Raw genomic sequence first — 25,703 nt, 5'->3', positions numbered from 1 at the left:
TTGTATCAATTTTTATTTCATATAACTTTATAAATTAATTTTAAAATATTGAACATCTATAACAAAACAATTTATATTTTTTTTTCATTTCCATTGCTTAAGGTTTTCAAAATCATTATAAATGAATCAAAACATTCGTTTTTTAATCTTTCATTCGAGAGATTATTTCTATCATTAGGGTTCGGATAGTTTTTATTGTAATAACCTGTCTACAAAATAAGATCGTTTATTATTTATTTTTTTTTTAATAACTAGTAGGCATTTTATATCTGGCTGGTTTTTATTATCAGAAATCTTTTTGTTCCGTACAACATTGGTTTTATTACCTGACTAGCTGACTAAGAACATAATGGGGTTGGATACAAGGTCACTTATTGAAGGGAACGACGAACGTCCGTCAGCCTTATGTTGTTATGATGATCTTTATATAAAATTATGTTTTAGAATACTTATGAAGCCACATTTTTTTCTTTGTAAAAAACTTAACGTTTATAACTTACAAAAATAATTACGATAGAATTTCCATCCTAAAATAATATTATTGAATTAATCGAAATGTGTGATCAAGTTATACTTTCTTATTTCGTATAAAAATCTTTTGTACCGCATTGTTAAACGAAACCTAACTTTTTAATTTTTTACGTAATTACTTTAATTGATTGTCAGGATTGTTCTCGTTTATAAGAATTGTAATTGTATCCTAACAAGTAAATATTTTTTATTAATTTATTTGTATTTATAATTTTGATATTTTTATTTTATTTTATTTTATTAATATAAATAGCTCTTTGAAACAAATATTTAAATAATATTTACTTATGTTTTTTTTTTTTTTTTTTAATCAAGATTATATAAAATCTTCTAATCATCCAAAATTATTTAAACTTTTTTATTAAATTTTTTTTAAAACAACAACATTTATGTTATTATACAAGTATACAAATTAATAAGTCAATTAAGTTTAATCAAATATACCAACTTATTCATGATTTCAAATTAATTATTTCAATATAAAAATACAAAAATGTATATAAACTAAATTTATATTTTCGTCTTGACGAATTTATTTTATTTATTATTATTATTTTTTTTTTTATTGGTCTTCAAACTAAGTTTTAAATACATTTTTGTAAATTATTATTGGGATTATTTACACGTTATCCTTACACAGTTACAATATAAATCTATATTTAACAATTTTTAGATAAAAATATAGATACATATTTTACAAAATATAAATAATTTATAGTGTGAAAAAATTTTAATAATAATAATATATATAATAATAAAAAAATTATTTATAATCCTTTAGAAATAATAAATCAAGTATTTTAATTTTCTTAAAGAATTTTACAATTTTATTTTCATTTTATGGATTTAGTTCCAATTTTAATTGTATTATGAAATGTATTTTTAAATTTTTACTATCAATAAATTACTATACCTACTTATTATTCATAATCTAAATTATTCGTTATCAATCTACTAATTTAGTGCAGTTTTTTTTTTCATACTCTTTAGGTTTGGCTGTGTTAGGTTAATTATTACAACTTGACAATGAAAACATTTACAGAATATATTAGTAAATATAAAAAGCCAGAATTTATTGAGAATAGAAAAACTACTAGGTGCGTTAATCCATATTTGTATTTTTGTAACAATCAATTATCCATTTATTATCTATATACTTACCTAATTTTTTTGAAAAAATATATTTTAATTTATTTTATAATACATTAGTACCTAGTATTTTTTTTCTCTCATTAAAACATCACTAAAGAATATTATTATATTTTTAGTAAAAAAACAAATAAACTAATTTTATTTATCATTATTTATTTATTTAAACTTGAAACCATGAAATTTTGCATTTAATTAACATAAATAAGCTAAAGTGGTGTTAGTAATGAATTAATGAGTACTATACTAACTTATTCGACATATCAGATGTACTAATTATACTATGTAAGCATAATTAATAATAATATTAGTTGGATTAAAAGCGGTTGTTATCCTAACTATACACTGATAATTCATGTTATTACATTTTAATTCGAAATGCATTTTTTTGTACTTTATTTTTGTTTTGTGTTTCGAAAATATGACTTAATTTTAAATCGATTTAAAATATCCTAATTTTATAAACGATATAAGACGTAATCAAAAAACTATCAGTCTTTTAAGATGTTTATAGTAATGAATTTAGTATTTAATATATTTGTATATAGTACATAGGTTAGGTTACACTTTAACTGGTATCTATTTCGTACTAAATTCAACATTGATTAAATTTAGATTTAATTGATGTATTATAAATGTTAAGAACCAACGCTTGTTTCTAAATATCACACTCGACGAATTATCTAAGAAGGAAAAAGAAAGTTATATTTGTTTTAATAATGTACTCGGGTAAAATAATAATCGATGTAATATACGCTTATACCTACCTAGTAGGTACACACGGTAAATATGGAAAGTGAACGCGTGTTCTTGTGTGTAATTGATGTTAGTCATGAGCACAACTCATAAGAATAGACCACTCGAACCGATCACTCACGGTTACTCATCAACAGACTTTAATTGTACAGATATTACCTATTCCAAAATTAACGGTGCCACAATCGTTTTCTTACACATGTTTTTCTTAAGCACGTGCATTTTCAAAGTCAACGTCCCCCGTCAAAAACGTATCATCGGTAAAACGATCGAAATATATTATCTGAGGAACGCAAAAACGGATATACACCGCACGCTACGTCGAGTAAATTCATCGCATTCGATACCGTGTACGGACGTTTTTTTTTTTTAACGTTTTTTCGCATTCGTTTTGGACCGCGACGGTACATCGACGACGGTGGCAGCGACGGTTACCCGCGAAGCAGTAAATACCAGTATTGTGGTCCGTCTTGCCGTCAAAACAACCGACGACGACGTGTCGACTTTACGCCAACGCTTTCGGCGCGTCACATTACCGTGATACGTATGTTACCACGTTTGATTATTTTCATTGTTATTCTACTATAACGAATAGAACCCCTGTTGATAGGGATTAAAATAGTATCAACAGTCTAATCCAACTTGATAGTAAAAGGCGATTAAAAGGATTAGGACAATCGAGTCCTCCGCAAACAGGGGGTAATGGCCGCCACTGGGGGGGATATCTCCTCGGTGTTCCCACTAAAGGCCCATCACTATAGTCGGATTGGGAATCCAAAATAGTGGGAGAAGTTCGCCTCGAGTTGATCTACCGATGTCAATTTTAAACCTAGAGTCGGTATCACGGGAGAGGGAAGCCCCATCAGGTCTAGGACTGGCAACAGTCTGAAACTCGATGCCCCTCAAGGTCGAGGGGGCCTACCTCGGCTGAAATGTGGTGGTTGTGGGACAAGCGCTGGTATAGTATAACAAACTGAAACCACCCTACCTTAGTGGGAGGAAGGACCCAGCTGAGGTGAAAACCGACCGGGATCAGAAAGGTACGGGTCTAAGCCCGGTGCTGGTGGTTCATAAAACGACCCGGAATCGTCTCAACGGTTCTGAACCTCCGTGGCCCGCAATCAGCTCCTACAGCCAGAAAACGGTAGGCACGTGGTCGTGAGGCCAACGCCTCAAATCGTGGATATCCTCTGCAGTAACGAACAGAGTACGTATACAGGAGCATATTATATCGTTATTAAAGCAGCAGGAGCAGCAGCAACAACAACAACAACAACAATAACAAGAGCGCGTACGATTCGTGCGGTGTGTGACGTCACCTTCGGCGTCCTTGCCCACGGTCGTCCGGGGGATTCACTTTCTTCCGAACCGGTGCACCGCAGACGACGGCGAATGCGACGCGCACACGCTCGGCTCGGGCCCCTCCGACTCTCTCCCATTCTCTCTCGCTCACTCCTCCTCGCTCGACCACGCCACCGCAACTCCCGTCCCCCCCGGAACGATGCAGGTGTATAATATACCTGGCCGTAACGCGCGCGCGGTCATCGCGCGCACTGGAAACCCGGCGTGGCGGCGGGCGGGGGCGAGCGGCGTTTACTCCCACGATTTTCGGCGGCGGCGGCGGCGGCGGCGGCTGTTAGAAGAGATCCCGCGCGACGACGCGACGCAGTGCCGCAGTATCCGCGGGCCCCGAAATACTTACGGTCCGCTCTGGTTCGCGTCTGTTATGTGCGTTAATCGTCCGCACCGCCACCGCCAGCACTACTCTGCCAGGGACGACGACACGCTTGGAACATGTGGTCGAGATGCGTCCTGATATTAGGTTAGTCGGATCACGTGAAATATAATATACCTAAACAATTATAATGTATAACGTCTCTAATATTATATTGTGGTGCTTGAAATTAACTACGGCAATAATAGGTAGGTACGTCGTAAGCGGGTATGGGGTGGTAGGTGGTAGGTTAGGCGCACAAAGCAAAAAAAAAAAAAAAAATTTTAAAAAATAATATCTCTTACCACCGATGATGACCGTGTACTGTGCATGTGTATCTGGACGCACCTACCCCCCAGTAATCAGCAGCGCCCGTTCGGTTATATCTGCACATAGGCACGTCGTTTGACCATAATGCTATTAATTCGTTTAATCTAGTGTTCGTTTTTTTTTTTTTTTTTAAAGTATCCGATAGAAATCAGTAAAAAAAAAATAATAAATTATAATAATAATATCAGTTACGACATTGATCGAATTGATTAAAAAAATCATCTAATAATTTTCAAAAAAAAAAAATTATGCAAAATTATCAAATTAATGAACACATTAAAATAATTTGTACTCTGGTTTACTTTAAACCGGGCGCATGTAAACTCCACCGATTGCGACCTTTTTAGACCTTTTTTCATGTAAACTCCACCGGTACGTTTTTTTTACCTGAAAAAAAATGTAAACTCCACCGGTACGTTTTTTTTACCTGAAAAAAAAATGTAAACTCCACTGGTATGTTTTTTTTTAAAAATGTAATCCAAATCCAATCTGATTAATTAAGTTTACATAATTTATGTGGGTGCAGATTTATTATATTTTTATTAAATATATAATTATTAATAATAATTAACAATAATTAAAAAAAAAAAAATCATAAAAATCAAATATCAATAATAGAAAATTGAAAAATATATAATTATTAATAATAATTAACAATAATTTAAAAAAAAAATCATAAAAATCTAATAAAAATTTATTATTTATATATATTATATTTAGATACTTATATCTTTTTTTACACAATATTAAAATAAATGATATAATAATAATTAATAGTGATCACTAGTTCGATGTTAAAATAATGTTAATTAAAATAAATGAATAAAAAATAATTAATCAAAGAAAATTTAGGTTTTAAAAAAATTTGTTTGGTTTTAAAATTAGGTTTTAAAATTTGGTTTGATAATGTTTAGATGCAGCTTTGACGAATTGTATACTGGTAATATTGTTTGCCTTAAATGACGAAAAATACGTATCGGTGGAGTTTACATTTTTTTTTCAGGTAAAAAAAATGTATCGGTGGAATTTACATGTTATAAATCCAACCCTAAAATCAACTACCTGTAAATCGGTGGAGTTTACAATCGCCCCTTTAAACCAGACACCGAAAATCCAAGAATTTTGCTGTTGTACTCGTGTACTGCTTTATGTACGGCGTTATAGGTAAAGTACGTAAAAAATAATAGCGTAAAGTTGAAAACGCAGCCATAACCTATTCCTTGCGAGTTAATGTACGATTTTTTTGACATCTAAAAAAGCACAAGTTCACTTACTGTATGAACCACATATCAATAGTAAAAAAAAAAAAAAAAAAAAAATGTTTTTTAAGCCTTCATAGATCACGCCACCATTAGATAAATAACTCATAAACTTTTAATTCACCTTAGATTAATACGTATACATAAATAACGTTGTTCTATTTCGTTTCTTTTTAAATTTTGTTTGATAAAAGTAGATGTAAGTGAAAGGGAGGCCTTTTGTGTTGTGACTCTACTGCAGTGCAGATAAACTTTTTCCTTTAAAATTAGACACTATTTTAACACTTTATTGAAGTTTAAAGTTTCACGTAAACTCGTCGAAATTATGATAAATTATTGTAAATTAATAACACAATTATATTCATTTTAATTATTGTATTGAATGAATTTCAGTGTGTTTTCATAATTTTATTTTTCTATCTTGCATTTCTCATTTTTACTAAGATTCAAAATTTATGTAAATAAAACCAATTCTTCGATCGCTTAAAAACCATAAGTGCTCATAAATATAGGTATTTATGTAATTAAATACCAAACGTCTCGTAGTAGTTACACGATTATTTAGTATAATATAGTATTTATGTACTAAAAGGTTTAATTGTATCTCTTTATAATACTTTTAAAATTAAAAATGTCTTAATAATAATATACTAGAGTATTTATTGCAGTAATAATTAGATACAATTACTCATTTTTTTAATATTTTTTTTTCGAATTTTAATTATCACATTGCTCGTTTTAAAATTTCACGATTGGTCCATACTACGATTAGAACACAGCCATACAACTCAAAAAAGTTATATTTTGATTATCGAAATCGACGAATCCGTATAAAGTATATTAAATACATTAAACAATAATACAATACATATTATGCGTAAAAATATGCATTACTTATACATTTTAATTTATGAAAAATGTTTATTTTTATTTTTTTGGTTAACAATTTATTAAATATTAATCAAATAAATAACAACATAGTTTAATCATAATTTTTTTGAAATTTTAAAATTTACTCTTTTTAAATTCTGATATCTATTTATTGTTTAAAACTAATGCATATTAGCATGTATATATAATCTAAAATAGATCATAATAATAAATTTTTATTTGAATCCAGTTAGCACTTATTTATAAATCCGTAAAATAGTTACCACATTAAAATGATTATTTTATCAGAATAGTATGTTAACGAATTTTTATGTTTTTTTCAATAACCCAAAATTATAAGCAAGTGGTGCATTCAAACGTACGAGTCTTTTCGAATCATTACGAATTGAGTTCATTAATTTAAATGTTAATCATTCATTTAAAATATTTTAAACTGTGTTGATAATAAATTATTTATTTATATAAGTAGGTAGTACCAGTTATTAGTATAATGATTAAATACACCCAATCATTATTCCCCTTGTTCATCAAAATATTATTATTGTTTTCGGAATATTTTGCTCTCTAAATCTAAAATATCGGACACGAATTTTCTCATATACTTTTTTTTTTTTATTAAATGATATAATGACTTAGCAAAAATACCCAAAAATATCTAATGTAAAATAAATATGATTTTTCTATTATTTTTGAGTAGATTGAATATTTAAATAATTAATTATATCTATTTAATTAATAAAATTATATTCTTCAAATTATAACTAGGCTTGACATATTTTAATATTAAATAATTTCTTTTATAACAAGGAGTCTCGATAACCGAATATAATTGTATAATGAAAACACAATTCGTTTCGTAGAAGACCAACAAAGATTACAGATTATTGTGGTATACTTGACGCATTTCTCTAGATGTATTATCTGACAAGTGACAACATAATAAAGTCCAGTACTAATTTTTCCCATTATGGTTTTATATCTTTGGACAGAACGTTATGATTTGGTCCATTGAATTGTCTTCCGGTCATGTCGTGGACTTCCCGTTAAAAGAGCATGCAAAAATAAAAAAATGAATTATAGAAAAAAATATGGTCCGTTATGTAAAACTGTACTCATACAGGGAGACAAATCGTCTTCTAGTGATTCATTTAGTGAACTCATTCGAGGGAGACGAGAAGCAATATGTTTATTTTTTTGACGGTTTACAATCAAAAACAATGGTCAATCATGTCCAGTGTAGTAACGTATCAAATATTTTAATTTGGGTAATGATTCGTTCAACAGAAATATATTAGCACATTGTTTCAAGTGATATATGTTTTTCTTACACACGGAGACACTAGGTCATTTTTAAACAGTTATATTTTGTTGTTTTTTTACTAAGTTAACCACAAAATAACATATCTAGCATCTTTAAGCAGTATTTTAATGTTACAAAGTATAGATTAAAACAGACAGTTAAAATTATTAAAAAATATAATTACTTTATGTTATTATTAAGTACAGTTATAATATGTTAGTATTGAGTAATGAATTAATTCAATAAAAATATAAGACCACAATCCCACAAACATTTAGTTGGTATTGAATAGGTAATGTATGTTTAGACCACTTACTTTGGAAATAATCTAAAACCGTATAATAACCTTTTATGTATATTTTATAGTGTTAATTTTAACAATTAAAGCTAAATAAAATGTAACCAAATTATTATTCTCATAACCGAACAATAATTTTAGAATTAAAAATATTAAATAAAATTTTTGTTTTAAGTTTATTAAGTTTATTAAGTATACTAAGACTAAAAGTAATGTGCCAATTTATTTATGATTTAATATTCATATTTGTTGATTTAACCTAAATGGTTAAATTATGGTAATTTGAATAAACGCCCAAAAATATCTAAATTTATAAAATCAATTTTTATATCATTATCTTTATAGGTGTATGAGCATGTTATATATAAATTATATTCGCCTAAATATAATATCTATCATAATACGTTTAATAACGATTTATATAAATTTTAATGCAAATTTTAATTATAGCATTAAATTTTTAAGAAATTAATTATTTTGTTATCATTATGAAAATATTAATTATCATAAATTATGTTATAATTTATATATTAAAAATTTATATAACCCAATTCTGGCTAAATGACATTTGTGACAAGTGAAAATCAAAAAAGGAAAAATCTCTATTATTTACATATCCAACAGTGTTCAAATATTAATAATACAAGGAATTTTCAGAAAATCAGTTAGCCCCCGTGGAATAGTCGATACTCCTTGAAATACACTAGTTAATTAAATGTCTGGAATACCCGGAAATATTTAACGACCAACAGACGCACGTATTCAAATACTCAAACAATAATAATTGACCCACTTGTCGCGGTTTTTTACTCCTTTTATGTTTTTTAATGGTTGCCCTTTTGTTTCGGGCTGAAGCGAAAGTCAGACGAGACAATAAATCTGAATTTATGACATCAAGCCCGTGTGCTCTGGTTGCTTGTCGTCCAAACAGAGGCCATATAATAACTTGGAGAATGCACAAACCACACGCGACCAATTAACAGGGATCTAAAATAAAAATCTCAAGTTTTTAATTATTATGATCAGAGGAAGAACAACAACGAATAGCACTATAGAATTGGTAATAACTAATATACATGTATATGTATGCATATGACATATTAACTTGACCCGATTCCTCGAAGTTGTGTCATCGGTGAAACCATCATGTATAATTGTATATTTTTTTTCCAAATCATTGCACAATAGTGTAACACCAACGAAATGAGTCAGTTAAAGGAGCGACATCGAAATAACGATAAGTCCTTCATTTTAATAATTTCAAGGAAAATGTGCTTTTTAAACATTGTATTTAAAATGTATTTATATTATTGTATTCAATGTTTATATTTGCACATACCTGAATTCTTATTTAGGTATTGTTTTAATTCCAAATACATTGATTAGTAATAGGTAATTACATTTATATAATGTTCATCAATCGAAACGTAATAATTACAACACGAATAATTTATTATTACTAATGATTAAATACGAAAGTTCTTATATTGATATTAAGAACTGAATAAATTCTATTAAGTATCAAATATTATTATATATAAAATGATAAAAGTGTCCGTATACAAAACTTTGCTAAAAAAATTCAATAATATTGATTTTAGAAAACGAAAAATGCATGTTGGTTTGAATAACCTGTTGGTATCTTGTACCTTAACTATTAATAAATCTCATATTTCATAAACAACTGGAGTTTCTTGTTCTTAATCTTTTAATGTAAAAATTTAAATAAGGTACTTATGATAAAAAAAATACCCAGTCATACTCACTTTCGGGTTTTTTGGTTAATCAATTTCTTAACATTAACGATTTAGAAATTTATACTAGTTAGGTATTGCTCTAACATTAATTAGAATCTATTAAGTAATATTTCTATTAAAACACAAAGTTGAACTAAATTTCAATTATGTGTATTCAATTGTGAGTTAACATCATAAAATCAATAAAAAAAACCACCTACAAGTACAATACTTACTTTGAAAATTTTGTAGAATGTAAAATTTTTTAACGTCATAAAAAATAATATATTTGTATGAGTACTGTAATAGCTGTAAAAAAATGCTAGGCTTCCAATTATTCATAGTTGAACCAAGGAAATATTAATTTATAAAAAGTTGATAGATATTATTTTTTTTTAATATTATTTAAAGAAAATATTTCAAATTTACCGTTGTTCTAATACCATGTGACATGTAACTGTAGTTATTCAAAAAATTATTATTTACATTTTTTCTATGAAAATGATTTTATATTTTTATGAAATAATAATCTACTTATTTTGTAAAATAAATATCTATTTTTATTACCTGTCTTATGAAGGTTTTTATAAACATTAAAAACAAAGTTATACCACGCATCAGTGGATTACTTTAAATAATTTAACCTTAAATTGTATTTATTTTGTAAATTTAAATAAACAAATGTTTTTATTCGAGATATATAATATATAATCACTATTTTTACCATGGTTTTATTTTAAAAATGTTCTTAAACTGTAATCATAATAATTAATATCTTTAGCTCAATCACAACAAATCGTTGATAGAATGAAAATTAGTTTTAACATGATCCAAGTAACCTTAAGGATGTATATGTATAATGTGACAATAACATAGTATTATAGTACGTACATATATTTTTACTAAACATTTTGTCGAGTGAATCATCAAGAATTTGAAGTATTATCATTTGATTAGATACCTGTGTAGTAAGACCTTCCTAATGTGTTGATGATGTCCAAGATATCGACACGCATCGAGAAACGAGAATATAAAAAAAATTAGATACTCATTAGAAAAAAAAAAAAAAAAAATACTAATCCATGACTGCGTATACGTTTGCATCGTGCACTTGAAACAAAAAAAATGCTCGAGGTTTTCCGGTCGGTGTTCTTTTGTTTTTTTTTTTTCGTTTAACGACACCCGTATTATAATCATCGGCTTAGTTTGTGTCAACGGTGGTCTCCTGTAGTACGCCGGAGAAAGCGATATGTAAAAAACGAAATAAACTCAAACGATAATGTATTAAAATATATTCGTATCTGCGCGTGGCTATAACATCGTCGTCGTCGTTCGCAGAAAAATATTCTCTACACTGATTTTTTATCATTATTATTATTATTATTATTTCAACGTCATAGGCCGAATCTTACGGAAACACGACCGCTGCACTGCCGCCGTACGCGTAGGTACGGTCGTAATATTATAATAATATCGTACGCGTTTATAAAATATACCTACCTATATATAATATATATAATATTATACTTAATTCTATGTGTGTGTGTGTGTGTGTGTGTGTGTGTGTGCAAGTGTACCTATACATTCGTTTTCGATCCGAAATGCGACGTCGCTGCCGTGAGCGGTTTTTATAGAAACCAACGATCGCCGGTCTTTGGCGCTGGGCCGTCGGGTCGGCGGCGGCGCTGCAGCGCGCGCGTGCTCGCGGAACGCCCGGCGCCGACGGTGCGCGCGATAAAGACCGCTGTTACCGCGACCACGTCACCGGAGGGATATTTTCACTGGTCCGCGGAAGGAAACGTCCGAGAAGAAGAAACACAACGAGAAACGTGTTATTATTGTTTATAACCTCCAATTAATAATTTGTTCACCGCGATTATTCACGTCGTCCGTCCGCGAGCGGGCGCGCGCCGTGCACATTGCGTGTACGTATGTGTATCTTGGTCACGACCTTCGAGCATCCGTGAACGGCCTTGTTGGGCCGATATTCGAGCGAGAGAAAAAACATGGGCACACGACTTCGGCATACTAGTTTTCTTTTTCGTATCTACAAAACCGATATACGAGCGGGCACACGCACGCTGCTAACATTCACAAATGTATTGACGTAAAATTTACGTATATAATAATAATAATATAATACGCGTGCTTACACGCGCAAACGTTTCGAGACACAGCGAGAAAGATAGTGTGCAGAGAGAGAGAGAGAGAGAGAACAAAATTGATGAGTATAGCGTTACATTGCAGCAAAAACGCCATTTCGTGGGCGGATGTATCTCCCGGATATTGTTTACTTCGACTTTCAGACAATCTCGTTTTCACCAGCAATTTCAACAATAACATCACTCCCGGTCGAAATATATTTCAAACCATCGAACAGTTTGTTGTTATTTTTTTTTTTGGAACTAAATGCCATATCAACAGTGAATAAAATTATCTAATAATAAGCTTTTATGGTGCAGGTATGACTATATTTGGTCGTGTTTCAAATCAAACGCGTAACTCTGTTTTATGATAACATCGTTATTCGTCCTTAATCATGACATAACATAAACCATATTATTAACCGTAATACCATATCTGTGTAGGTACTGACGTCTGACTTTATTGTAAATACCAATACTTTATTTCGGCCAATTTAACCAATTTAAACAATCACTTATTGTTTCTAGAAAAAAAAGAATAGTTAAGAAGATAGTAAGCGTGAGATATAATATTTAAGTAAAAATCGTACCATAAATCAATTATCTACTGTTTAAACTTTTACCATTGTTTGTTGCATTTTTTTTTTTTTTTTTTTTTTTTTATTAGTATAATTTTTTGATAATCTGTGTAATTTATTCTATATTTAATAATTTACAACATAATAATAACCAAACCAAATATATTTATACATACTTTAAAATATCTCAATGATATCACTTAATATAAGCACCTTAAGTATTATATGTTACTACTTTATAATAATAAATTTATTAATTCTACAGAAATGAATGTTATTATGAAAAATCCTGTTTTGAATATTTTATTTTAGCCATAAAAACCTTAACAAATTATTATTACCTAATTAATGAATTTCCAAAAAAGAAGATATTATTACATCAGTTGAATATGATTATTTAAATTTGAAATGAAATTTTAATAAAAATATATCAGTGAACCATCAGAAAATTCTTCCTTTATGGTTTATTACCCAAGCAGGGTCAACGCGTCATGCCTACACAATGAATAATATATAATAGCCTATAGGTGGGATTATAATATTTATTCTTTGACATACATATGAACACATAAATACATAATGTATTGTTTTAAAACAACAAAACACTAAACTACTCGTATTAAAAAACGATTTTAGTAAATTGTTTCTTATTTTCTGCTTTATCGCCATATTTAATATATTCATATAACAAAGTAAAAGTAAAAATACACGAATATAATACTTTTGATTATGTTAAAATAATCATTTATTTTTTTTTATATATCTTGTGCACATTGATTTTGGTAGATCAATCTATAATCCAATTTTAAATTTACATGTTATTCATTATCTATTATAATAATATATTCAACATCCATACTCGATTTTTGAATAATTTTCTCTGCTTTGTCATAAACTAAAATCTACATACACATATTATTTGGTTTCGTTACCAATATTCTACGTTATTTATAAGACTTACCTGATCGAAAAAAATTCATAATTTTACTTATAAACAAAATAAATATTTTATTTTACCCATGAGCACAATTTTACAATCGATATCTACTTGAATTAAATATGCTTGTACGGTTACAGTAGTTATACAGCTTAAATTAAAAATACATTAAGCTATATTATAGTTTTGGTTCCTTTCATAAACTAATATTAATTTTGTAAAATAATCACGTTTCTATCTATTATGTATGTTTTATTGAGTAGTAGCTAGTTAATAATTCTCATAAATACTATCTATGTATAAATAGTTTGTACAAACCAAGTACATAACCAAATATTACGTAATATGAATCATACCCAAGTGATTCATCGAATATACTTATCCCAATTTCATTCTTTAGTAATGCCATTGTTTAAATTTTTATTTTTAAACTAGATAGGTATCTAACCTTTACTGAAAAAATATATTTTTAAATTGGTACCTTTTTTTATACACTATTAATTAAGGCCTGTGTTTGTATAAATAGATTTGTATTACGTAGATTCATTTTAAATTAAAGATTTTAAGGGCTATTATTCATTTAAATTTTAATAAACTAATGTAAAACATAACATTCCGCAATATATATTAAATAAAAATAGTATTTTTTACAATACAACCTAGACTCATTAACAAATTTGTGACTCAAATAATTTCTCAAAACGTTAACTAACATTTAACCAAAGAAATAAAAAAAAAAAAGTGTTAGGTAATAATCAGATTTGTACATATATTATAACCAATTTATATAAAACTGTAAATAATAATTTCTGCGTAACTTATGTAACCGAAATCAATTCATTAAAAAATGAATTGTACCTAAATCGTAAATAAACATTTATTTTATTTTCATTATTTTACACACACATATTGTTTATTATACATCTTTAGTTCTTAAAATTATTTAATGATTATTATTTATTTGTTTCTATACAATTTACCACAACTAAGTATGATTTTCGGTCAGACATAATTGTTAATAATTAGGTTATTAGATATTATAATGACTAACAAGTTTAAAAAGTATATTATGATTATATGATATAATAAATTATACTTAAGTTTAAATATAAATATATTATAATATCAAATGACATTTTTTCTCTTTTGCAGGGATATGTTACATAACCATCAAAGCTGGTGATGCAGTTCGTCATTTTGAAAATAATTATTCACAAGGTAATTCCGATGATTCATATACTAATAAATATATGTTATAAATTTATACCTATATAGGTATATATATAATCCATATAATAGATGCCTATATAATAATAAGTATGAACTATGCAATATACATCCATCTAGGTCATTATCACCCTGGCGGTAATTCATAAAAATAATAGTTACATAACACATTGACCTCTAACACTTTCTCCAACCAAAAATGTTTTGGTAGAAAAACCTATGAGGTAGGTACAATTTTTTTCTCCACACCTATCACGATTGTCTTGTAAGCGTTTTTTTTATTTTAAAAAGTCGCAAACAGTTGCATAACCGATGTGCGTGTGTGACATTATGTAACATACGTTTAAATGTATTGGACAAGAGAAAAGTAAAAAATAACATGTGTGAGAAGAAAAACAATTATGTTTGTTTTGGCGTACATGTAATATTACATATACTGATATACGGAATTGTATTTCCGATTTTTATGTTGTCGCACTTTCTCTGATGTTCCGTAGGAATTAATTTTTCTGTACCTATTAACGTTCTATATTTTTATATAACAGTGTACTTCGTTTAATTGTTATCATTTTTATTCTAAATTTTATTTATGTTAAATTTTTATTTCTATTTTTTTTTTATTCAAAATAAGTCTAAGCAAAAAACAAATGAATCATTGGTGGGTATAGTATTATTTTAATCTTATATTTGTTTGTGTATTACATTTTTACTGAACAAAAGACCTTGCGTTGTTTTGAACATCTGACGGTAAGGCACCCGGATATCGTGCATAAAATGGAAAGTAAATGAGTGTGGGCGGCGTAATATATTTTCTTTGAAAACACGCCGATTTACATAAACGCAGTCTGTTTTGTTGAGTCGATGAAATATAATATTAATTCTGTATGTTCAGAAAGGTTACAAGTCCACTGTTTGCCACACGCTCGGCAAGTTCAATTGGTTGTACATAATTTTCACTTTGAACAACCTACGAATAACATTTTTAAACCAAGTTTATTTTTATTGATACAATATATACGTAGGTTTAATATCTAACCATTTTTAACCTACACGTTCATTTGTTTTTTATTCTTTTAAATTATTATATAGTCACTGTACTAGAAAGTAACATAATTTTCAGTTTTAACTCATGGTTTCCCATAACAATAATATAATAACCTACGACTTAACTAAATGGTATGAGTAGCTTACATTTCTAAATATAATTATACATAATTTTACTTATGACAAAAAATATTTAATATAAATAATTTAATTAAGTAAGCGCCGATATACATTTAGATATTTTACTCTTCAACATTTTTGTGTACTTTTACACATTGAATACATTTGTACATTTCTAATACTAATACAAAATATACAATAAACAATATTTTTAAATGACAATTCTGTTTCAGTTCACTTATCATATTTAGTCATTAAATTTTAATCATGTTCTCATAAAAAAAAACTTTTTTTCATGAATACTATTTTATAATGAATCATATAAATTACGACAATAATCTACTCTTTTAAAATTATTTCTAAATATAAATTATTTAAAATCTAATCAATTAATCTTAAAAGTAAAACGCATTGCATAGGATTGAAAACACTCCTCAAAAACAATTAGGATTTTTTTTATATAGAAAGAAAATTACAAAATACTTGTACCTACATACACAGAGTCAAACTGTGTCATGATTAATGATTACTTGTAACATTCTATTTATGAGCGTAAACAGTAGCAATGAATGATCACCAGGTAGAACGCATTTAAATAAATGATTGATTAACAGATGAATAATAATACTGACTTTGAATTATTTAAATAATTTTTATGAAATAAAAAAAAACATTTTACATATGAAGAAAACATTAGTTTTTAAAAGTAATAAGTAAATTTATGCTCCCAAATATAATGGGAAATTTAATATTACTTAAAGTTAGCTTATACATATATGTATAAATATCTTAATAAATTTATAATAATTTGTGGGAATATAATATAACTGGCTACTAATTAGTGTGGGTTGTTGTTGTTTTTTAGAAAGAAAATATACACCACGCCTCAGATGCAACCAAATGAGTGAAAGTTTTTCAGGTGTAAATATCGTTTATTTCTGAGCAATATTTATTCCAGTCATACGCATAAAATCAAAATATACTATTTCTAAAAATAAACTATATAAGTATTTGCAAGTCATTATTTCACTATTACTATTATAAATTAAAAATTAAAAATCATTTAAACCATTTCATACTTCTTAGTATTACCATTATGTTTCAATTTTATTAACTAGGTAAAAAACTATTAACGAATTTAATTGTAGTAAACTTTAATATTTAGTTTTGAATATTTATATTACAATAGAATTAATTACGTAAAATTATTTGTTAATGAACGTATGTGTATTATACTATCATACAACAACCAATCATTTTATATTTTTAAATGATATTGATTAATTCCAAAACGATCGAACCTTAAGTAGTTAAATCAATGTATAAGTGTATAATATACCTTTATTAAAAATTGTTAACTTATTTATTGTCTATTCATAAACTGAACTATACAGATGAGTGTTAATAATACGAAAGTAATATTTTATCATTGACATGTTATACTTCAATTAAAATTGTATATCTATCTATTACAATATAAAAATGACCATTAAAGTGAAATCAGAATTGAAACTGATAAGAAGATACCTTTAAGCTATATTATATGCATTTAAAAATCCTTTACATGTCTCGATTTCTTGTATGTAATAAATATAGATTTAAGCTATGATAAGTTATACAGAAAACTTTTGTGTAAAATCGTTTTCTTATTTCACCCACTGATTAAACAAACACATATTTCTTATCGACTATCGTAATTATTACATGAAAGTTACAGTGCTGTTAAAGACTATTAGAGACTTTTTATAGACGGCGCCTAGCTATATTTAGATAGGTAATACAAATAAATGTTATGTTTCATGGAACCTTCCTGAGAACTGATTAGTGATTAGTTAGTTATTCTAGTGTCGCTAATTTACTTTTAATATCAAAGTAGGCCGACATTATCTTATCGACGATTGAAATCACTCTCACACTATAGATTTCTATCTAATTTTTCCCATTCTTCGTTGGTTTTGCGGTTGCAACACTATAGGGCGTCCGAAATTGTCTAATGATACCTATGTAAGTGTGTAGGGAGCACAAAAACAGATAACTTTCTATATGTGTCAAATATAATACTTAGTTATTAGATTTTTTTTTTTTTTGATTTATTTATGATTATTATTGTTTATTTTTATTCTTGTTGTACCTCACCTAAACTGATCGCAAATTTATAACCATCGGCGTAGCGCCTACGTATATTCATATAATTAGCAGTACACTAAATCTGGACGAAAAAAGTAGCTCTCACTTAAAGTTAAAACATTATATTATCTTTCGTTACATAAACAACATATATTTACACTTAATCGTTAATCGTTATTATGATATCAATACGTCTCATTTATAAATGTTTAATGTAGCACCTACTGAAACTATTTATAATAGGTACTACATTAAAGTATAACTTGTACGATTAATTAAAATGATTATGTCAACAGGCTGTAAACGCTTTCAGGCGAACAATAATTAATACCTAGCTACAGATCAAATATTTATAAAACAAATAATAATTTATAATTTATATAAAGTAGTAAAAAAAAAAGTTTGTAATTCAATTAAAATTTTTAAATGATTTTGGATTTTTTTTTTATTAATTTGTTTAATAGTTTTAACTTTTTGATATTTATTAAAAACGGTCATTGACTTTTTTCTATAAAAATAGGTTAACTAATCTTAATAGCTAAATTCTTAAATCATAATCCGTTAGCTAATTCCTACTACAATTACTGACCTAGGGATTGCCGTGTTACTTTAGTAGTATGTAGACTGTGGAGTGTAAAGGTCTAAGAAATAACCCGTGATTAATTATCTGTATGGTAGGTTAAAACAAATTTACAGCTTGTGTATAAATATGAGTGTATAATAGTACTTTTACTTAAATAATTGAATACCATTAATAATGTAAAATGTAACTTCCCGTTAAACTTTTAATTTCTAATAAATATAAATAAATTATACTGTTTACAAATTTGACCGATTATAATATACTCAGACAAATATTTTTATATTTTTATCCAACGAACCTGTTGTCGTATTGATAGTATGTATATTATAAAGCTTATTTTTGTATATCATGCCCTTGTGTAAGTACTTACGTATGTTATGATATGTCTATTGTAGTATAGTAGTTGGTACCGGGTACCAACGCAAGGAGAAAGTGATAAGCGGTGAATCATTTGTATGAATTATTATCATAATAATTACTATTGCCCATTCAAATAATAATGTGTTTGATAAAACAACCATGGTAATTAATAATCACTGTTCTCAACTATACGGGGTAGTTAGTATAATTAACTAATAATTACAAATAATATAATATTTAGGTACATCTATGTTTATTGTCTTAAAAATGTATAATAATTACATTTAAATGCAACACTCATTTTAGCTCCCCTCTCCAAACAACTATAGAACATTCTTCTGCTAATTTTTAACATTATATACTCGTAAAACATGAAATATACATTTTTGTTTTTATTTTTAATAATAGATTTATATATTATTTGACAGCTTACGATTTTACTGATAGACATCAGTATCATATAAATCGACCACCCAGACAAACTGTCCGAGAATCTTTTCACTTTCCTTCAAATGATAATCAAGACCATACAGGATATAGCGATGTTACATATCCAGAAGGTAGAAACGCTAAATCGGGTAGACGTGCTAAACTACCATCCGAATTTCAAGAAACTCTGCCTGAGGAACAGACTGAGTATCCACCTGTTGGTTCGGAAGAAGCTCGGTATTTATCTCCACAAGCCATAGCTAAAATTTCAGAAACTCTTGGCGCTATCAATACTGTGGGGAGGTACCTAGTTAATTATACAAGGGGAACAACAGATGACCGACTCGACAGCCCACAGAGTTATCCAGTAAGTAAGTACATCTTTATAGAGAATAAAATAGGAACCTTATTTATAACGTATTAAACTTTTAACATTATTTAATTAACTTATAAAGTAGCCGACATCTTATATAATATTCAAGCATGTGACTTTCAATTGATATTTTTCACCACAGTAATGTTTTCATTGTGGTATAGGAATTGAAAAATAAAAAATAGATTTTAAATTATCTATTGTTTTTTAAAACACTATATAATTATAATATAATTTATTTCTCAATTACACATTTATGTATTGTGCAGTGCCGGCCTTAGGGGGAGGGGGAGAGGCAAGCAGTGCGATTGCACCAAGCCCCGCGCTTGTGAGGGCCCCCACAAATTATGTAATACAAATATCACTTTAATCTAAACATAATATTATTGTCCCAATAGTACGCGAATTATATATACAATATAGCTATACAGTTACACGCGTACATTTTGAAAATTGTTATCGTCGATGACGGTACAAAATTTTATAAAAATAAAATAAGACCTTTAGAAAAAGAAAAATAAAGGTATTTATAAATAATTAATAAATGAATACATATGGAACCCTGTAAAATTTTGCACTGGACCCCGAAAACTATCGGGCCGGCACTGGCGTTGTGCATACATAAATTAAGGGCCATTCGATAATAAATAATTTAAAGACAACATAAATAGATAACCAATAAACATACATAAATAAATTGACTTCGGTATTAAACCGGATGGATCAGCTGTAATTGGTCAACAAATACTGATGTAGGAGAAGGTTTGCAGAAACAAGGTGACCTGCCATCTGCAATATTCACTATCAGCAAGAACGTACTTGGTCGAAATATGACTGATATGGTAGTTAAACCACTAGTGAGTCTGGGTTCAGGCAAAGTGGTGTCACAAGACAATAGACCGTGCTCTACACCAGATGGTTCTCAGGGAAACTGTGAGGACCTAAGCAACTGCCCGCAGCTGTTACTCAACTTGGGACATCTTAGACAATCCATATGCTTTAAGAATCTGTTCGTGCCAGGCGTGTGCTGCCCAAAAAAAACACCTGAACAGTAAGTATTTACTATTTATTAGTAACGTATTTTTCGAGATACTTAAGTAGGTATGCTCAATGTAAAGGAGACTTTAATATAGTTTTAAATTCTTTTAATATTTTATAAGCATTATAAGAGGATGCATAAGTATAAATTGATGCGATATTCACTTTGTTCAAAAATATAAAACAATTATTAAGTACATTGGACTTAATATATTTCTTAACTTTGATATCTGCGTGGATCTATTATAGTATTTAATATTTATTAGTTCCTAATCAACATTTCTATATTACTTTCTTAGTAAAAGGGAAATAAAATATATTGACCTATAACCAAAACTATTGCTATATTAATTTAAGGCACAGTCAGCGTTTCATCAGCGATTATATAAACTAATTATAATTTATTTTATTTAAAATATGTATTTTATCAACATTGATAATTACCTAACCTATGCGTACTCATTTTTTGGAAATCGTCAGTTGACATTTTTTGTTTTAACACAAGATAAGAGTAGAAAGTAATCCAATTGGAAGGGAAAAACGATTTTTAATAATATATACATACACACACTATATTATTCTTCTTTAGACCATTATCTCGTCCGTTTGTCTTATTCATGCGTAAAACTTAATTGCCGATGACCTTGCTCACCACATTCACCGTGTCCTCACGCACGCGCGCGCTTTCTTGCGATTACGATACACAAGTGAACAGTCGCGTCTATGCACGACATGCCGAACATTACCGAAAGGATAAAGAAAGGACAAAAAAACAATACGCGGCTATTCGATTTGTAGCCGCTATTGCGCTCTATTTAACGCGCTTACTAAAAATTTCATTTGTTTATTAACACGCCTGTCTATGCGTGTATGACTATCTAATCAAACATTGATTTTCACTTTTCATTTTCACGTCACAAAAATATATTATTCGCCTATAAAAGGGGTTAATTACAGTGAAAATTTATTAGAATAAATTAGGAAATTCACATATGTAACGTATGTGTTGAAACCTTCTGTTGTGCAAGCATTTCAGCAGCTATTATATCTATCGAGTTAGACATGATTTTCGTTTTCACTCTTAATATTAGATAACGCCATTGTGCCAATGGACAACATTTTTCAATACTTAACATATGACGGAAATGAGTACGTGGTCAGATATTAATATACCTCGACGTATATGTTGATTATAGTTCAAACAAAAATGTATTGAATTTTGAGAATGTTTTTATGTTAATATAGCGTTCCAAGTTTTAACATTTTATGTGTTACGTGAATATTATAACAATCGAATTTTATGAAAGCATGAATTTGTGGTCAATTTAAAAATTAATTTTATAGCTACTGTAAACTATTCTTGAAAATAATACAAGAATAAAAGTACATTTAAATAGGTATTTTAAAAAATAATTATTCAATTTTTATTTAATTTTTTCATTTTAAACATGATTATTAAAAAAAAAAACTATCTAACAGTTTTTAAAAAGATTTTGCAATTATACTAATGTACTGTGTTTATAGCTCGGTTATAATATATTTATATTAATTATATTAATTTATGAATATGGTTATAACTGTTTTTTTTTTGCATAGAAGTACGAAAATGTTTTAAAATTAGAACGGATTTTTATTCAATATACATAGTATATACTAATAAAAATTAAAATGTTTATGTACCTACATTTTAATATTATATAAATAGATATTAAATTAATAGTAAATTAAATTATAAAAGTACTACTGAACTTGGTGAAACGAAATGAGGACTTAAGCACTTGGTTTCTATATATTCTATTATTACCTTTAGGTTTAGTATGTTCTACGTTTTTTGAAACATTAAAACAAAGATACTTTTTTTAAAATCATAAAGAAATAAACAAAATTAGATTAATTTAGATATGTATAAAAGCAAAAAAAAAGCAATTTACACAACTACATTTTTTATTTTCTTAGACTTGTTCCCGAAAAACCTTCAAAACCTGATCACTTCGTGACACAAACTGCAGTCACTAGACCACCAACAAATACCCGGCCACCACCAGCTACTCGACCGCCGTCCGCTAATATTATCACATTATCTACTAAAGCACCAATACAAATAGCAACTAAACCAACAATAAGCTTGGTGTCTTCTAATAATATTGATGAAGGTATGTAACTAATAAATAATATGTGTAATAATAATAATAATAAAATTTATTTAACAAATCAAAACATTGCAAACATTTAAATTATAATATTATAATAGAATAACAATGAAAAAATGTATAAACATAGGCAGATAGGTTGATATCTATAGTAACTTTATTAGCTTATGTTTAACGATTAAATGAATTAAATATTATAATATTGTTTAATACATTAATACATGCATTATGATTTTCTACTAACTATTTTGTGCCCGTCTTGCAAATTTTTCAAATCTTCGCTCTGAACTCTGAATCCATTCCGGAAAACCCACCTAGAAAATTAAAGCAAAAATGATGCCGCGACCTAAAATAACACTAACCCTCTCTAGTCAGTAAGTGTTACCGCTGGGTAATAACTTCATTATATCAATCAAGCTAATATATATTGTAAATTCTCAAACATGCTTATCGTAAAAATGTATTTATAGATTGTATGTATTAAAAATAAAACTAAAAAAAAATACATATATTATACATTATAATTTTTATTATTAAATAATTAACATTAATCTAACCTAAATATTCCCAATCAAATAATAGAACCAGACAATTAGTATTAGACTTAGAATAGACTTAAAACAATATCCCGTTAAGCTTCATATCAAAGTAGCAGTTAATATATTTTTTTTTTTTATCACAATGTCACGCTACAGTAAATATATTTATTTCACGCATAGCTGTTATGCTAAATATTTAGATACCTACTACTGTTTTTATTTATGACAACAACTCAATAGTAAACTTGTATTAAAATTATATTCTAATTATTTTTAGTAGTAAATTACTCTTATCAGATAAACATTTTAACGAGCTCTTGTATTTATACACATATTTATATTATATATAAATTAAAACTCATATTTATCAGTATGTACAAAATACGTAATTAAAATAATAGCTCAATAATCTGGCCTATGACTTATAAATAATATTCTATGGGAACTAAAAGAAAGTTTAAATCTATAGATAAATAGCATTAATAAAAATCGTTGTGTTAACATTTTTAGAATTCTTAAGAAAGCTACTTTTATGTAATGTGATATTACTAATATTATCTAACTTATGAAAGCATATAATATTATATCAATTCAAGTATAAATAAACATACAAATAAATAATTTAGATTTTTTTACTTTTTGGTATATTTATTAAAATAACCAATTATGCGATAAATAAAATTAATAAAATATTATACATATAACAATAATTTAAATTATAAATGTGAACACCAAATAAATGCTAATTTAAAGAACTATAAAATTCAATCATAAATATTTTTTATAAATTTTAAATGGGTTATTTTTAAATAAATTTAATTTAAAAACAGACTGTGGAAGACCTGAAGCACCAAAGTTCCGGGTAGTCGGAGGAGACGAAGCTTTACCAGGTCGATGGCCGTGGATGGCTGCTATATTCTTACATGGTCCCAGGAGAACTGAATTTTGGTGTGGAGGCTCATTAATTGGACCTAGACATATTCTCACAGCTGCGCATTGCACACGAGATAATAGACAAATGCCGTATGTTTTATTTATTGATCACGTTAAGCTTAAATGACTATACCAAGATACCAAGAAAACTTTAAATTAATAAAAATAAAAATTCATTGACTGATTAAAGTAATTTTTTTATAATATATTTTACTTTTCAGTTTTAATGCCAAACAATTTACAGTTCGACTTGGTGACGTAGACCTACGTAGGGATGACGAACCTTCGTCTCCTGAAACATATTATGTTGTCGAAGTTCGTGGACATCATAAATTTTCCAGAGTAGGTTTTTATAATGATATTGCAATACTCGTATTAGATCGACCTGTTAAAAGAAGCAAGTACATAATACCTTTGTGTTTGCCTCCTAAAAGTTCTAAGTCAGATACTTTTGTTGGTCAGAGTCCAACAGTTGTAGGATGGGGCACTACGTACTATGGTAAATTTATTCAAGTTGAAATAATTATGTAGTTAAAATTACACAATTTTATTCAAATTTATTTTACAGGTGGTAAAGAGAGTACTGTACAAAGACAAGTTGATCTTCCTGTATGGAATAATAACGATTGTGACAGAACTTATTTCCAACCAATCAATGAAGACTTTATTTGTGCAGGATTAAAAGAAGGGGGTAAAGATGCTTGTCAGGTAAACTAATCTTAAAATATTTTAAGTAAGTGTATTATAAAATTGATATTATTTTAGGGAGATTCTGGAGGTCCGTTAATGCTAAAAAAAGATGGAAGGTGGATACAAATTGGTATTGTATCATTTGGTAACAAATGCGGTGAACCTGGCTATCCGGGTGTGTATACAAGGGTTACCAGATACTTGGATTGGATTAATGAAAATGTTAATTGATCATTTTCGAAAACTAAAGAAGCATCAACAATAAATTTAAAGTAATTAACGACAGCGTAAATGCCAAACTTATGTACCTATATTTAATATTTATATATATACTTTAGTTCAAGATATTACAAGATTCATAATATACCTGCCTAGTTTTTTTTTTTTTTTTTTAATTGTCGACATTCTCGTCGTTAATAAATTAAAAAAATATTTTAAATGTAAATCGTTTTGTAAATAAAATAAAT

The 25,703-nt window shown here is 28.0% G+C and overlaps 1 protein-coding gene across 3 annotated transcripts; it reads left to right on the top strand.

Annotated features, from left to right (window-relative positions):
* The first annotated feature begins 4,091 nt into the window (after positions 1-4,091).
* On the top strand, positions 4,092-25,628 carry LOC112594098 (proclotting enzyme-like). 3 transcript variants are annotated; one of them, XM_025338725.1, is made up of 9 exons: positions 4,092-4,258; positions 14,776-14,841; positions 19,513-19,884; positions 20,649-20,937; positions 22,881-23,077; positions 24,444-24,636; positions 24,768-25,045; positions 25,115-25,254; positions 25,312-25,628. In XM_025338725.1, exons 1-9 carry the CDS (start codon positions 4,231-4,233, stop codon positions 25,465-25,467), a joined length of 1,719 nt encoding a protein of 572 aa, XP_025194510.1. In that variant the 5' UTR covers positions 4,092-4,230; the 3' UTR covers positions 25,468-25,628. The 3 variants fall into 3 exon arrangements, with proteins under 3 accessions (XP_025194510.1, XP_025194509.1, XP_025194508.1); XM_025338724.1 differs by having other exon boundaries at positions 20,643-20,937; XM_025338723.1 differs by having other exon boundaries at positions 20,637-20,937.
* The last annotated feature ends 75 nt before the right edge of the window (positions 25,629-25,703 follow it).

This window comes from Melanaphis sacchari, unplaced genomic scaffold (assembly GCF_002803265.2).
Source record: "Melanaphis sacchari strain LSU unplaced genomic scaffold, SCAv2.0 Contig21_pilon_pilon, whole genome shotgun sequence".
Taxonomy (NCBI): domain Eukaryota; kingdom Metazoa; phylum Arthropoda; class Insecta; order Hemiptera; family Aphididae; genus Melanaphis; species Melanaphis sacchari.
Note: the sequence above shows the minus strand (reverse complement) of the source record. Positions and strands in the feature narration are given on the sequence as shown.

What these genes read in the sequence shown, in the direction of transcription:
- LOC112594098 (XM_025338723.1), top strand. Translation starts at nt 4,231, where the DNA reads ATGTGGTCGAGATGCGTCCTGATATTAG. An exon ending in GAGATGCGTCCTGATATTAG is followed by an intron (nt 4,259 to 14,775) that starts GTTAGTCGGATC and finishes TCTCTTTTGCAG; the next exon opens with GGATATGTTACATAACCATC. An exon ending in TTCTAATAATATTGATGAAG is followed by an intron (nt 23,078 to 24,443) that starts GTATGTAACTAA and finishes ATTTAAAAACAG; the next exon opens with ACTGTGGAAGACCTGAAGCA.